This window comes from Panulirus ornatus, chromosome 38, assembly GCF_036320965.1.
Source record: "Panulirus ornatus isolate Po-2019 chromosome 38, ASM3632096v1, whole genome shotgun sequence".
Lineage (NCBI taxonomy): Eukaryota > Metazoa > Arthropoda > Malacostraca > Decapoda > Palinuridae > Panulirus > Panulirus ornatus.
Genome location: NC_092261.1, coordinates 7,137,347 through 7,155,102, shown reverse-complemented (window position 1 = coordinate 7,155,102; position 17,756 = coordinate 7,137,347). Strand labels below are relative to the sequence as shown.

At 34.5% G+C, this 17,756-nt stretch overlaps 1 protein-coding gene across 1 annotated transcript; it reads right to left on the bottom strand.

Moving 5' to 3' along the window:
• Window positions 1–1,137: 1,137 nt before the first annotated feature.
• Window positions 1,138–10,735, bottom strand: LOC139760860 (ATPase ASNA1 homolog). Its single transcript, XM_071684573.1, has 7 exons — window positions 10,513–10,735; window positions 8,965–9,112; window positions 7,710–7,861; window positions 7,370–7,520; window positions 6,458–6,565; window positions 5,372–5,572; window positions 1,138–4,551 (listed from the first exon to the last, which is right to left on the bottom strand). The coding sequence occupies exons 1-7, from the start codon at window positions 10,647–10,649 to the stop codon at window positions 4,432–4,434; spliced, it is 1,017 nt and encodes a 338-aa protein (XP_071540674.1). The 5' UTR covers window positions 10,650–10,735; the 3' UTR covers window positions 1,138–4,431.
• Between the last annotated feature and the right edge of the window lie 7,021 nt (window positions 10,736–17,756).

Sequence of the window (17,756 nt, the reverse complement as noted above, 5' to 3'; positions counted from 1 at the left end):
CGTGCACTGGATTGGATGAATTGGAATGGTGTGGTATACTGGGGTCAGTGGAATAAAGCAGGGTATGTGAAGTGTCTGAGATGAACCAAGGAGGGGTCAGTGGGGCCTGGTTGTGGATGAGAGGCTATGGTTTCTGTAGATTACAAATGACAGCTAGAAAATCTATGCAAGTGGATTGGCTTTTCCTCATCTCTTCCTGGCACTATCTCACTAACGTGGGAAATGGCAATCAAGTAAGAAAGATATGTACAAATTTTGTTCATACGTTTGCTTTTTCCTGTGTTTGAGATAACTATAGGAACAGACATTCATTCATTCACATACACTCTCTAACAGTCATGTATAATGCAATGAAACCAAAGCTCTGTATCCACAAAACCATGCCCCATAGATCTTTCTGTGGTTTCCCCTGATTGCTTCATGTTTCCTAGTTCAGTCCATTCATATCATGTCATCCTCTTTATATCACATTGCTCCAATTCAATCTATCCCGTTGCACACTTAACACCCTCCTGCAATTTTGGGCTCTGAGCTCTTGAAATCTTTTCCTCCTCTACTGATTATCCAGCTCTAGGGAGATGATGAATGAATGGCCTGGCTTTGAGCCAATTTCCCTGTCTAGGATTTGAACCTTGGCAGGCCCTACCAACTTTAACCATTACACTGCAAAAACTCACTGGTAATGAATGAGTTTCAGTATGATTTTAGTATACATTATGGTATCAGAAAGTGAAACAATGGTCATGATGCACACTACAAAGTTTGTGTTAGAAAAGGATAATGGAGTTCATGAAAGCCTTATAGACTTGATAATGGAAATATTCACATTCTTTTAGAAAAGTTTATGTAAAGTCATTAACACTTTGTCATCCCAAGAAATTTTATGTTGGAAAATAAGGAGCTCAAGTAAGGTAAGTATATTCTTCGGTAGCACAATTGTGAACAATGTGTTCAAGGCAATTTTTTTCACCAAATTTGACATTGATAATGGCAGGAAAGGTGTAATGCTAGGGGACATATAAAGTCATATGGCAAGATAAAACATTATAATACTTTTGTTATTATCATACTACCAACTAACAGATATTGGTGAAAAACTATCAAAAGAAATCACGTAGGAAATGAACAACAGGTAAATAAATCAACCAAATTTATTTACTGTTTTGAAAGTTTCACAAGTCAAGTCTGTCCAAAAAAATACTTTTCCATGATACTATATTACGGGAAAAAAAAAATACATAAAACAATCAGACTATGACAGACTGCAATTACCTGCTTTTCTTTGATCAGATTAAGATGTAATATTGTCTGTAGTACAAAATACTGGAGAATTTAACTGGCAGTATACTAGCTAGTTCAATTCAATAAATCAGTTGGTTCTTACATCATACGCTTCCATCTTTACAGTGCTATATCAAACCTTACAAAAACTGAAGTCATTATGCTATAGAAGATCAATGCTACAGAATTTATCCTTGGATAAGATGAAGAAAAGACTGCATTTAAATAATCTAATCATACTCATCTAACTTTCATTATCTGCCTTGACAATGAACACTAAGAAATTTATCTTACAATTTATCACATTCTAATCTTTTACTATCACACTTTCACTGTAGAAATTGTTTTGTTGCACTTTCTTAAGCAAAATTTGCTTTTCAACAAGGTTACAGAGGCTATTCATTATTCTGCCTTATGTCATAAGATTTAGGCTACAAAAATAAAAACAGTTGCAATATTCAGTGGAAAAAATCAATGGTGTGCATTTTCAATTTCTACTGCTATACAGATGCACATACAGTATTTTACTTCTTTATATTTATCAAAATGAGTAACATCCAAAGTGTACCCTATGGTCTCACAAAATGGATGTTGAGAAATAACTGAATTAATGGTATCATGATGGAAAGAGAGTTTAACATACACACACTAATTCACAACAATGTGAAATGGCATGGTTTCATTTTGGGAAGATAAACCACATGCCATGTGCGGCAATGGCTCCACTTAACACGTTATGGCTTTGTTCTAGGAAAGTTGCTTAAGAGCCACAGTAAGAGATCAGCACCATATCTAAGTGCTGTAACACCATTATGGCCCCTGCCTTCAATTATTTCTAGCTTTGTACTCATATAACCTTGTACATCTCCTTTCTTGGACTGAAGATTTCCTAAAGTGGTCTGCACTGAACTCATGTGAATGAAGAATGCATTAATGTTTTATGATAAAGTAATGCAAAGCACTTAATTGGCAATTATTATCAAGTAGCAATACCTGGAGTATTGGGTTAAGCCACATTAAAAAATGAGGCATTATTGCTCTGCATTGTCAATCATATAGATATTTCATATCAGAAATTGGCATAATTTAGATCCCCATCTCAAACCCCTATATTTACATCCTGGAAAGGCACCAAGTAGCCTTCATGGGGCCTTTCAGAAATTTCATAGAGAAATTTTATGGTTCTAACCTAACACCATAGATTAACAATATACAATGATATAGAAATCTAGAATAGAAAGTAATAATACACTCAAGTCATCAAAATAATTTCAACAATCTACATAAATAACACATGCAAGCAGAAATGCACCCATTGGCTTGTTTTGAACTACCTCACCACAGACCATCTACTTGTATTTACTGAACATGGATTCAGAAGTAACGCATTTAAGTTATTAGGTCATGAGACATAGTATAAATGGAAGTGTACTTATCACGTCAAAGTCATAGCCAATACATGTTATGTAACCTTTTTTCCCCATGGTTCTTGACAGGAATTTTTCTGCTCTCCAGGAGACTGAAAATCTTTGTGTTCAAATCACCACATTTTTTTTATAACTGGTATATAATTAATACACAGTTATTGCAATATTGATAAAATTTCCAGTATAAAGTATAAGAAAAATAATATATATTTCTAGGTAGGCTTATACCACATCATGGTATTAAATATCAGCTACTGATGTCTTTCTCAGTTATGAATGGTAGCTGTGTCAGCATGCAAGTGGCTTCTGAGTGGGTTTATATTTTGGATCCATGGTGAACTGCTATATCTCAAAAGAAAATTAACGAGAACTTTGAAGAGCTGCAACTAGACTGATGATGTCTTGATATTTGATAAATTACTGTCTATTACAGATTCTGATAATGCATTACTAAAGTACTGCACCTGAACAGTAAAGGAATATACATATCCATTCTCTCATACCTGAATAAGAAATAAAACTGCAGTTATTAGTATACACAGTACAAGTATTTTCATTACCTTTTCCATTGAAATGCAATTTCATGAGCTTGTCAAAAAATACTGAGCAATTTTCCATCACACTTTATCGTATAGGCTGTAGAACCATATGAGTAAACAAAAAATTTAAGGAAACTTGCATATTAACCTCAACAAACCATACATACAATGGATTAATAACCTGACTAATCAAAGTAAAGCAGTCCTTGGAATGAAGGACACTTACAAAGCCATCTAAGTTACTTTTTAAGGAGACTGGCAATATACTTACAAAAATGGTAATTCAAGAGGTGAACTGAGAAAACTAGTATATATGTACCTATTCTAAATAAATACATGTTTAAAATAACCTTTACAGTAAAAAGAAAATAGTCAGTCTTCTTAATGATGTGAAATACAACTGAAAAATTTACTATTTACTTGCAAACTTTGATGGTACCATGATCCAGGTTCATGCATACTAAACACATGAGTTACTGAGAAATCCTACCTCAATTTATCAAAAGGATATAGAAATGTTCAAGTTCTTAGCAGTCAAATCAAATTTACTGTAGGGCTTCTCAGACTAGAGTAGCACCACCCTAAACTTAAAGTCATGACCCAACACAACCCTACTTTAGCCATATAATAATGTCATGAATTCTGTCAGTCAGCTATAAAGTCTGCAGCTTGAGATGTACGATCATTGCATAATTGGAATAATCATGGTTTGCAGAGTCTATGTGTATATATCACTGCTGCAGCTGATTTTTAGCAATGGGAATCAGCCTATTCAAGTAACAAACTATGAACAGGGATGAACTTCTCCTAAGGTAGATTTGTTTCTAAAATGAGAAGGATAAGCAGCACCTTCTTGTGCATTTACAATCTGCATAAATGTAAACCCACTTCAGTTCTTATTAAATCTGTAAAGATATATCACATAGACCCAATAAATACACAGACCTTAATGCCTAAAAGTCTCAAAACACACAAAATGACTTTTGAGTTTGTCAAATATGAGTACACTCAACTTCCACTTGCGTAAGATGATTTGGACATACTAAACATCACTTCAATATGACAAACTTTTACAGATTCAAGACCTCAAAGAGATAAACTTTCACTCATCTAATATCCATGTCAAACACAATGAGCAAGGCAACAATAATTCTGATGTCCAAGGATTCCATGCACTGGAATGTTTATGGAGTGTAGGGCTTTATAAGATTTACAGAGAATTCTTTAACCTGTTCCACACCACGGACTTCATGTTCAAGGAGAGGGAGTTTTGTGACATGGAAATCTTCATATAAATCAGCAATCTGGAAAAAAAAAGATACATATGAAACTTCTACTTTTAAACAAATGCTATAGTTGCAATTCTATTTGTATTCATGGTATCTGACTGCCACCTTGAGCAACTACATTCTTATTACCCCGTCCTCAACTGATACGTTTCTTCCATCTTCACTTACTCTTTCTAGTTCTTTCTAGATATTATCTTTAACCTTCTCTTCTTTATTAGCAATGTTTTCAAAGCACTCCTCTTCCATTAACATTCCCACACCTTACCTCACCAAATAATCTGTGTCATTTTGGAAGAAGCCTTGTGGACTATGTCTAAGCCATTAAAATGTCCAACATGATCAAATCTTTGAAGCCCAAAATGATCAAAGCTTAGAAGGTAGGTTCAAGGCTGGCTGAAGAAACTAATGAATCATAATTATAAAAATAATAATAACAACAACAACAATAGCAATACTACAACTATTATTTTCTTTTGCATGTCAACTTTCTATTCCTCAGGAACTTCAACAGCATATCAGTGCTTTGGTATCTCATATTACAATTAAAGCAAATCTCTATTACTATATAACTACACAATCATTCTAAATTTGAAGCTATTTTTTGTTTATCCTGAAATATTTCATAATCTGACTCATAAAAATGCATCATCCACTTATAAAATTACTTTTTTTTTTTTTTTTTTGCTTTGTCGCTGTCTCCCGCGTTTGCGAGGTAGCGCAAGGAAACAGACGAACCCAACCCACCCCCATACACATGTATATACATACGTCCACACACGCAAATATACATACTTCTAGCTCATATTTTCTCAGTCCAATTTCACCAAGTACTTACCTGGTCCAAATATTTAGCTTGAATACGGCACCTAGCAGAGCACATGGAACAAGGCTGATCACCAGGTTTTTGGAACAAAAGTTGATTGACCACTATATTATGTGTATCAATGCCATACCTAGTAAGCTCTTGAACCAACCGCTCTGTTTCATACAGAGACAGGAATTCAGCTATGCATACACACACAAATGTTGTTTGGTCCTGGAAAAAGAAAATGGAGTATACTTAATGCATAAGATTTGGAAAAAGGCGATGGGGTAAGGGGAAAAAAAAAGTGGGCTGGAGGAGACAGAGGCTTGTAATAAACAATGACATTAATGCTCCACGGGTAAATCAAACAATGAGAAACTCCTTTTGATTGAGATACTAATATATGCACCCTGAAAGAAAGTTTTAATGATGCATGATAAATCATTCTTTTTTATCACTGACCATTTAAGGAAAGTCTATACCACTCTAACATAACATCCAACTGTTCAAAAACACTCCTCTGCAGTCTAAATAACAACAGCCAGACAAACCACAAAAACTACAATACTGTTATCCCCATGTCTACTCACCCACAGCAAAAACTTAACTCATGCTTTAAGAGCAAGCAAGCCAATAGAATAGATCCTGCATGTCCTTTAACCAGACATTAAACACTTACTGCTCAACTGTCCTATATTTACCTAATATAGATATAAATGCATCACCACACCTAGTGGATGAAGCCAGCTTTGTGAATGCTTTAGGAGCCTCACTGACAGGGATCATAAGGCAAGTAGGAAAGAAAGGTAAAATATATTTTCTTTTATACTTGTTTGCACTTCTCACCTTGACAGGAAATATCAACAAAATGATTACCTTGCCTTCAAGGAAGTGTCCTTCCTTGGCTCAATCTTCTGTTTTGAATCTTAAAAAGTAATAATACAAGGAGGAAAAGCTACTAAATAAAGTAAATGACACTATCTGATCCCAAATTATTGCATTTGAAACTGGTTTTACTACAGGATCCATCCAGACAACCTAGTAAGAATAAAGCAGCAAGACATCCTTCTTTGTCAAAAGAAAAAAAAACATTTAAGCAATGTATTTCAAACATACTGGGTTTTTGAACTGCTCATTGACTCTCTGAATGACAGGCAGGATGCTCTCCAGCTTCCCTGACACTTCATCAGCATTGAACTCCTGCATACCCAGAAGCCCAGCAACCTGAAATTGTTATCTCAGTAAAAATATATATGATATGGTAGTTTAAGCTAAAGAAGTCGGAAAGATAATACAGAGGGGATCTGAAAACATTTTGTTTTTGTATAATGAATACAATCCTCACTTCAACATAGCTTTGTGGTATGAGAGATACAAGGATTTGTATTAAATAAAGGAGCAAGCTGAAGGAGTTTACTGGGATTCAAGACAAAATAAAGAATGAGTGTGCATCAATAAGCTAAATGTGAGAACTGCAGCAAATTATGAACACTTTGGATGGACATGAATAAGTATTTTAATACCAATTAATTGATATATACAAACTATACTGAAAGTTGCCTCTGAGAGCCGTGCTGTGTGAGAAAGTGACTGTATTGCTTACCTTTAATCTTTTTGTCATATTAACCCTACAGCTTCACCTTGTGACCTGTTACTCTATCATACTTCACTCTCACAATGTAGTTGTACATATTTCTTCAACTTTTACTTCCCTGACTTTTAGTGGTCTCTTCCTCAATGCATATGTTCCTCATTGTATGTACCTTTAAAGGCAGCCCTCTATCTTGGACACATGCATACATTTCATTTTGGTGCAAGGAAACCAGAATGGAATACTTTAGAAAATATTATGAAAGGTGTCATCAGTTCTCTAACAAAGAAATGTATAGTGAATGGATGGTTTGGCCAAGATTCTAGTTTGATCAACTCTGATAATAAAAACACACTTATGAGGGTGATGATGACAGCAAACATACTACATATGTAGTGCAGGTTGAAAAAATAGTTTTATCAAGTTCATTAGCCTACCTGATTTACAAAAGGACTGATCTGGTTCTTCAGCCTCAGCAGTTTGCCCAATGATTTCTCAATCACTTGTGGAAATGACAACAGACGCAATGTGTGACCAGTTGGTGCTGTGTCAAACACCACCACACTGAAGTTCATGCCCTGCACTAGCCTGTAAATCAACAATGCAGAAATCAACCTTTAAATATGTATTCTGATGAATGGTACCTATCCAAATACAATACTGAATACTGTCATTAACCCTTCTTTACACAATCTTATCACAAAATTTTTGCATTGACTTTTCCTTTGGACATCAATCTCTCAAGCTGTAACTATATAAAAAACTAAGTCAACTTACTTCATAACTTCTGCATAGCTCATGGCTTCATCAATACCTGGAAAGGCTCCAAGTACTTCTTGCATAATATCCCGTCCCATACGCATGGCATCCGTTGCTCCCTCAAAGTATTCATCTGGTAGTTCCCCATAACCTATGTTTGGATCTATTTCCTGTGGGATAAAAAATTAAAACTTTATATAATTCAATGTGTCTGTAGTAAGAGGCACTTTAATAGAACAAAGGTAAGGTAGAAACCATACGACCTGATGCTGCAACACATACTGTGAAAGGAAATTTCAAGGATGAAATTATTCTACCCTGTTGTGAAAAGTACATGCAAGAAAGTCCTCCTGTTATTTTTCTTCTTCTTATGACTGCAATTCATCAAATAAAATAAAAAGATGCACCTGGGTTCATGTTCAAAGGATGATGTTGCTTAATTGTCTGTGTGACTGTGCATCATTGTGTAACGTCATACATAAACACAAAAGTATTTTACTTCTGCTGATCTGTTTATGGTATATCATTTCTTTAAAGGTACTGAATAACACATGTTTTAATGATTTCTAAATACTTAAATCATACAAAGAAGTATGTGTTTTAGTCTTAGTCATTATCTATATAAAAGCCTTTTGGTTTAATCCTTCATATACTTCTTACTCTTCCTTCAGTACCATGTGTGTTGCTTGTTTATGCTAAATACATAATAGGATATATGAAAACATTTTCTGTATCAACAATTAAGTGACTGTGTGACTGATGCTGTCTGCAGAGTTGGTCATTCCTATCAATATAGAGGCTCCAAAGTAGTCAATATCCTACCCAGGTACACTGACAATAAGTCCAAAAAGAATAATGGCATTGAAATAATAACTTCAATACGTGCTAACTCCCTAAGTGTCAGCGATGCTCATTAAATGCTTTACCACACACTGCAGTTAAGAAACTGATATATTCACCTGTTCTGTATCATCAGTCTACTAGAGTTTCTTCTTCCCCTAATTTTTGTCCTATCCTGTTCCTACAATATCATGTTAATACTAATATTACAGTTCATGTTCTCATATTATTCCTCAACAACTGCAATATGAAAATGCAGAAGCTGGAATAAATAATAGAAAAAAAGAATTGCAACTGAAAGCCTGCAGACCAGGGAAGTAGCCTTTCAAGAAAATATAGTACTTGTAATATTATTTGTTACTACACAGTCATACCTACAATTTGCAATATTCATAGAATTCTATCAATGTTCACATAAAATATCACTCCTTACCATTGCATACAAATTCTCAAACCCCTTGACCTTAGTTGGAACTTTTGAGAATTTTTGGTCAAATGCATCAGAGATATTGTGTGCTGGATCCGTAGAGATAATCAAGACCGACTCTCTGGTTTTTGAAAGCTGCACTGCCAAACTACAGCTGCAATTGGAATTAATATTCTTTTTTAATACTGTACTCTCAGGAATCTATCCTAAGATAGTTACACTAAGTTTATAATAATGTAACATTTAAGATTAATGACATAAGTATACTATTATCCATACATTCCCTTAACAATATCATTAAGGAATGATGATGAAAAGATGATGAGCTATGTGGTAGGAATGTGTGGAAACAATTACTCTGAAAACAAAAAATAGTAAATGTGCCTGAGTGAAGCAAATGGGAAAAGGTTCAGTGGACAACTAAATATATTTCAGAAATCAAAATGTTTTTAAATTTAGGATGTCTAGATGCAGAGAAGTAAAAGATATGCAATGAATCAGATGCATAAAAAATGTCCTACAACAGTTACCTTGGTGTACTACTAAAGATAATGGGTAGAATATACATGCCAGCAGAGACATACTTCTGAAACATTCTATATGAGCACCAATAGTGGATCTTTCACCCTTAAACTGTAGTAACTGAAAAATGGATCCCACTGTATGTGCCAAAAACACCTTAAAAAAATCATAAAATCTTATAATATTCTTGTAAAATCAAATATATGCATGCAGAAGTACGACAAAGAAAATATAAGTCCTTATTCTACCAGTATCTGGCTGTGTATAAGGTTTTGATGACTTCTTCAGCAGCACACGTACATACCAAACCAGTTTATTGGAAAGTATGAAAATATCCTTGGACTTTCTTGAGGAGTTGACTCCCCAATGTTTTTGTATGCTAAGTTAGGTCAGGTTAGATTTGGTTAGGCTGCAAACCTAGCTTAACATAACCTAAAAAGATGGCGGGAGCAAATCTTCAGGTGATTCATATTGATTTGTAATCTACGATAGTTTGTATATCTACAAAGTAAGGGATATATCATATTCCGTATCAGATGAATAACTGCAAATCATAATGGCTACTTTCCATTTCAGAATATAAGATTTCGTTAAAGTTTCTTTTACGGTCATCATATGTGTTTTGTGGAGGCAATAAATCAGCATGTAATCGTATGCTTGGCTTAGGAATCAAATCTTCACCAAGTGAGAATGTAGGAGAAAATATAAAATCTCATAATGTACCTCCTTTACTTGGCGAAGTTATTGTAAACAATGAATACTTTTGTACTAGCTAATTTGAAATCACTGAACACATGTGTCACTGCAAAGTGAATGTGATGTGTAGATGAGATTAGAGCTCACAGTAGTGTGTTCATAGTATGTCATGACCAGCGAATAGTGAGTGATGTTAACAGTTTTTGTTTATTATCCGTAAACACCTTAATATATCTTTACATCAAACAATTATATCACAAAACGATGTTTCAAAAGTCCCACTCATTCTATCTATCCTATGCCAGGCCTACCAAACACGGTAATAATTAACCTTACCTTGACGTTGTTTTTCCCACTCCACCTTTGCCTCCAACAAACACCCATTTTAGCGTAGTTTGCTCAACAATATTCTTCAGGCTAGGCTCTTGTGGTTCTAGGTCAGAAATGTCCAGGTCAGCCGCTTCTTCCGCCATGACTAATAGATATAATTACTAAATTGGCAGCGTTTCTTCTTCCACCCAGGATCCACAGCTGGGACTTCCATATGACACGATCAACGACTACGAACACATCAATATTTACCTTTCATTAACTTTGTGTTAGATTTAAACAAAAATCTACTGTCCAAATATTTATAGCTGAAACAATTCGAATACGAAACTGAATAATTAATGGTTATAAAACCTAAAATTGATAAGGAAAGCTTAGCATCTAAAATAATTTTGAAAAACTGTTCAAACGGCGTACTACTTTATCAACCACCAAGATTTTTCCTGAGAGAATGAGGAATATTGTCTAAACTGCAGCACTCATTATAATGAGTTAAATTCCTTATCTGTAACAAAAGAACTATGGATTTTTGACGGTGGCCAGGAAAATAAAAACGGATAGATTCGTGATATCGTAATGAAGGTTCCCTAGAAACACATTTACCATTTCGTTCCTCAGAAAATGCCATTCATCTACTATTATACTATAGATATACTTCTTTATTTATGTTCTGACCAATTTCTTGCTCAGGTTAATGTTGTTCTATCTTTGCATCTTTCAAAGAACTGCTCAGCTGGTCATCAAACTAGTCGAGATCTTAAAGCTTGTGATCAGGTCACCCTCTCCCCAGTTACTCATCTTTCTTCCTCGGTGGACAAACATAAGGCCTCTAACCTTTCCCTATAACTCAACCAGACCCGATATACAGGGCGCCCTTGGAGAGCATTGTGCTATGCACGTCTTAGTAGCTTCTGGTAAAGTCATTCACGTTGTACCAACTATTGGTGAAAGTAATGATAATAGTTATACATTCAACTTTCATGAAACATACTTCTGTTACATTTTAGCATTCAAGAAATGCAACATGTCCATATAAAAGGCTCGTCTTTCGCATGTAGGTAAATGTCGCATCAGTATGTATGTGTGAACGTGTCATTAGTTTGTGTATACACGTATGTGTGAGAAGGCGCATATATATATATATATATATATATATATATATATATATATATATATATATATATATATATATATATATATATATATAAAACATTATGTTTCTGCCATAAACATTGAGATGTTACGTTTCACCGAGATCCCGGGTTTAAAACTGACAGCTTATTTCATGAAGATAAAGTCTAATTTCCCAGCAATGGTATTGAACTTCCCGCATCACGAGATATCACTTTTAATCCCGGGATATTGAGTAATTCTTTGTTGTCATTATTTCTGCAACTTTGAAATGCACTCATAGACTGTTTGTATGCCAATACCATCAGCTTCAGTATGATTTTTGACCAATCAGTCTATCTTTGAAATTATATTTGTGATAATTTAGATCTGTACTGAATCGTGGAAAATTGCTAGTATTCGGGATTACCTGAGTGAATCCCCGGCTGCTGAGATTAAGTACCAGTTTAGATATTTGATGAACTCTGACCCCAGCCATTACCAATAAAGGGAAATAAAATCTGAGTTTTATATGAAGGGATTTATTTTACACTTTTATAACAATACAATGACCAACGATGTCAACTTTATCAAATGATCCACACTTTTCCTTAACCCTAAAACAAATAACAGTACATCAAATATGTAGGTCGACTACAATTTGTCATAAAAGATGTGCAAATCAAAGTAAATCTTAATAACATCAGTAGAACAGCAAAAGACGTAACACTTCAAAGTGACCTATGAAAACAACGTAAACACTTTTAATAACCTAATATTTGATAATTATTTAAGTTCATGCATGTGCTCAAATCTATTTACGAAAGACTATTGCAGTATGAAGAACAGCATTTTTGGTCTCAGGAAGTGATCTGTTTCTTTCATTCGTGTTTTCTACATCTTTCTTCAAATGCATAATGGTTCTAGTTCATATGGTATCTCTAATCCTTCGGTAAATTTGCGAACATCTACTAGTAACCTCTTCAAACCATATGCCGCTCTTATATTTAATGAATCCACAGGAACTCTGGCGTGTTTCATATTTTGGGTTAAAGAATGTTTATCAAAATTGTATGCCTAAAACTGTTTAATGGTCTGGTTGATCTCACAAAGAATTTTTACTACATACCACACCCAGTGTCATCCAGCCTAAACCAGGTACCCATTTATCGACCAGGTCAGTGGGGTAGATGAACAGCTGAGATTGGCTGTGGGCCGACTATCGCTTCCAGGGTTCAAACCCCGGCTGCCTCTTGGTCAGGGACACTAACCACTGGCTCATGTGTGTAGTTGCATGTTTATACTGTGAGGGGAAGGGGGTAATGATGTATTTAAAGGAATTGCATGTGTAAAATTCTCTCCCTTTAAAGCAAAAATGGTAATCACACACACTCCAGTTTTATGGAAAGTGAATGGTTACTTTCAGAGTTCTAAACTCTAATAATCCATCACTTTTTTTATTAGTTTAAGTAGGCTTAGAATAGGCCAATTTTTCATTTATGAACCTCAAAACTGTTCCTTAGGAGTTGAGCAGTATCAAGGCAGGTTAGTTTTAGACCAATTTATTTTATTGAGCTAAGGCCAGTGCCTTCATACACTTCCCAACAAGGAAAGTGCCTAAAGTTGTGTATTGTTTGGCTCTGAGTATAATCCAAGTTTGCTACGTATCCAATTTTCATGTGACAAAAATTCAGATTTATAATTTGGGCATTCACTGCAGCCACTAAATCCATTTGAAATTCAAACTACTCACTTCATACAGTGACACTGCACTTAGTTTTTAGAGTATGGGTAAATCAAACAATGCTGACTAATATAATATTTTAATATATTCTAAGTAAATTCAAAATTATTATTTCTGAAAAAATCACAAAAATGACATTTCATCAGACACAAGATGAAAACCACTGCATAGCCATAAGCATATATGGACGTAGTTTTTTTAAATATAACGAGACAGGTTTACAACCAACATTTTCTTCTATACTGTATAATTCAAAATTTACTTGTGCTTTATGTACAAAAACTATGTACAAATAGGTGCACACCAATGTACATACTTATGTTCACATGTACACCTAATTATGAAGACATATACACAAACATACACATACATGAGCAGGCATTCACATATATACAATTTAGATAATTACAAAGAGGTAATTACAATTCACACACACACATTTTACAGATGGGGCCCCACAAGTGTAGAGCTTCCTTCCTAAAGTACTTAATAGTTTGTCACAAACACACACATACACTGAAATAAGGCAAGGGTATAACTCATCTCAGAGGAAACAAATGATGTGAATATATCAGTGAAAGGGTGGATAATGTACCCAGCATGTCATGAGAACACTTATTTAGGAGAGTTTGATAGTAAGCTATGTGTATACTAATAATTGTCAAAGTTGCCTTTAAATGCATGGATAAAGAAGTGTTCAAAAAAATGTTTACAATATATATTAAACCTAAATTAGTTAGCATTTACCAATTTGGTAACCCACATGAGAGGATGTAAAATACCAACGGGAAGTCCAGTGGCAGGCAACAAAAAGTGTACCTGAATTAAGGGAGCCAACTCACAGGGAGAGGATTGTAAACATAGACTTATCCATGTCTGAAAAACAAGGAGCTGGGGAGATTAGACTGTAAACTTTAAGTTTCTACATCAATTTAATGTCAAAACTCAGCAGTTCTTAGAAATATGAGGACACTGAAAAAATTGAGGACACAACAGGATTCTGAATAACAGCAACGTCAAAGAATAGGAAATATTTTTGTGATAAAGGGTGGCAGGTAAATGGAGCAATTTCAATGATGTATTTGTACAGATGAACATAAAGCTATTCAAATACTGTATGAATAGATGCAAGAGTTCTAAGATGGGGCCTAAGAAGTGGATAGCTCCTCCCTGTATGCACAAATAGGTAACTGCACAAACTTAAGCCTACATATACTTAATTGCTTGGTCCCCTCCCTTTAGGAAATACTTTATATAGAAATATGAGAAATGGTCCAATTGGATGCATCCAAAATGATAAGTAGTGAAGACAGGTCATAGAAAGAGGAGCCTTAAAGCTCTTAACCCTACCCCTGTTTGAAGAAGGATGAAATGGATCACAATGACTAGCTTAAGTTGTCTGGGGTTTAATGATTTAAACATGGACCAGTTCCTTGAAGGAAGGAGGCACTTCAGCTAGGAGACACATTAGGAAGATAAGTGTCTAGAAGGACCAACAAAAATAATATGAACAGAGTAGTGGATGAATGGAACAAGTTAAATTTAAGGAAGCATATGCTGCTACCCTTGAGCAATTCCAAAACTTTGTACAAAAGGAATGTAAGATTAAGAGAATGGGTTCCATGGTTGTAAAGCTCCATTCCCATGCACACACAATTTTTGCAAGTATACAAAGAATATTACATGCAAATATACCAGAAAGGCATCAAAAACACGCATATATTCTGAAACTTGCAAGGTAAATTTCGAATGTTGTTACATGAAATTTTGTAACTTTCAGGGAAAAGCTGATTTCTAGAACACTACACAGTAAATAGTTAAAAGGTGACAATATTGTCTTAATAGTAATATTGGAATAGCACATACATAACAGTTAATACAAATACTGTACTGCAATACAAACACTTTAAACATGTCCCTCAAAACATATGTACACTTCATCAATTACCTTATGTCATTTCTGATTAGTAATACAAGATTAAAAAGTCTTTATACTTTCTAGCTAAAAAAGCAGCCACCTAACTCTGTTTCCTCAAGATCAGTAAGGCACCTGAAATAGATGGTGCCCTCCTCACCCACTCTGAGCTGTACTCTTCATGAAAAGGTTCAAGCATCTCACACAAAGACAGCTGTAAACACCACTTTCCTTAGAGAATGAACAAACTGAAATTTTTGGCCAGTTATCTGAAGGTCAGTACTGGATAAACAGTTGAAAAGGATAAAAGTTGTATGCAAGGATCATACTTCTATCATGAATTATCTTTTCTCCGCACACGGTACATGGATTAAGAAGTACAAAGATTGATAGGGATTAGAAGTCAACACCCACAGGTACTAGAATTACTGAACAAGACTAATTTGCATTACAGATGGAGACATATCTGGGTTCAACCCTTTTCATAAGTTCCTATGATGCACACAAGTAAAGAATATGTAATTCATAAGGTCCCATCCCAAAAATTGTTAATACTTTCCCACCCATGTATATTTACAATTTTTCCTATTTTATTTGCTTTGAAAAAAAAACTTTTTACATGAAAATTCCTTTTAGAGATCTTTAATCTATCATACAAGCCACCACACAGACGAAGGACGTTTGTCTTATTTAGAAAATTTTTCTGTTGTACAAATGAGACTATTAAAACTGATTTTCCATCATTTACATGACAACTAATTTGCAATGATTTTATTTAGCCATTACGGACTCACGGACTCTAAATGTATAAATTGTAAATTTCCTATCTTTTCATTTTATATTCTATGTCTAGCAAAGCAAAGCAGTAATGGTATAATATTTTTCACGCGTATATATGTCATAGCATATCCCCATACATATTAGTACAAATGGAACTGTGTCAGTTCTTGAAATTATGAATAACTCTGCACATTTATTTGGTTGTCACATCAACAAAGATGATTTCTATATCCAATCTAAGAGTAATTTTGGAAGAGAAGATAGGTTCTTTAAAGACATCCATGTGAAGTGTGGAAGAAGTATGAAAATGAGAGTAAGAAATAACAGGCTAAGATCCTAGTATTTATCCTTTTTCACTGATGAGGGCCATTTGTAACATTACCTACCTAAAAATAAAATTTTAGTAGAACCTATTTTTGGCCTACATATGGTGAACTGGATATACAGCACCCCTAGTGTCTTATCCAGGTATCATTCTGAATCAAAAACCACAACAGACAAAAAGAAGAGAATATAATGACCAAACCACAATACACAATTGTTTATTTCGTAGCCACCTCTTCAGAGATTACAAAAAATTTGCTTTGCCTAGAAACTCCACCAGATGGCAACACAGTGCTGATCGAAAATAAATATAAACAAAAGAAACAAAAATGTAACCTATTATGACCTGAGAAGAGTACATATTCTTTCACAAGATAAACTGTCAACAGTACTGCATGTTAAATTAAAAACTGTTTCCGCTACATTATTCTTAAAAAAGAAATAATCCCAATGAAAACTGTTTTATTACACTCAATTACATTTATACAAAAAAGGGAAAGGTATGCTAAATTCAGAGACCTAAAAAAGAATCTTTTCCAAAGAGGATTGCCAAATGATATGAGCAACAGGTTTGTCTCATCCTTTGTCGCTTACAAGAGGAAACCTACAACCTCTCAAAGAGTAACATTCCGATTTATGGAATACTGTAAAAGCACCACAGAATCAGGAATTCATATGCTATTTTGGAGAAACAGTATTCCCCCAATTAATTGATAGAGGCCAAATAAACTCTGTAAGTCACCTCATAAAAATTTGGTGAATCATTAAGAAACAGTTATGAAAAAAAATTGAGTTTCTTAACCTTTTCACTATGGGCATGGCACATAAGCCTTGTTATTTTTTTCTGTTCATTGCATATTTGGTGTATATATACACCCACTTATGCTTGTAGTAGAATACAACACATTGTTTCCAGGTACTATAGCTTAAATCATTGTCATTTCATATGTGGTGGAGTGGCGACAGGAATGAATAAAGGCAGCAAGTATGAATTATGTACATGTGTATATATGTATATGTCTGTGTGTGTATATATATGTATACGTTGAAATGTATAGGTATGTATATGTGCATGTGTGGACGTGTATGTATATACATGTGTATGTGGGTGGGTTGTGCCATTCTTTCGTCTGTTTCCTTGTGCTACCTCGCTAACGTGGGAGACTGCAACAAAGTATAATAAATAAATATAATAAATATATATATGTATATCTCCATTGTTCATTGGTGTGCCTAGATATGAGATTAAGTCACATATCTACAAAAAGAATACCTGTATTAAGGATGTTAATAGAGTTTAAAATCACCAAAAGGAAAAATTATAAATCTGCTTTCCATCAAGTCAAACCCCTTTGTATTTTCCATGCATGAAAGACC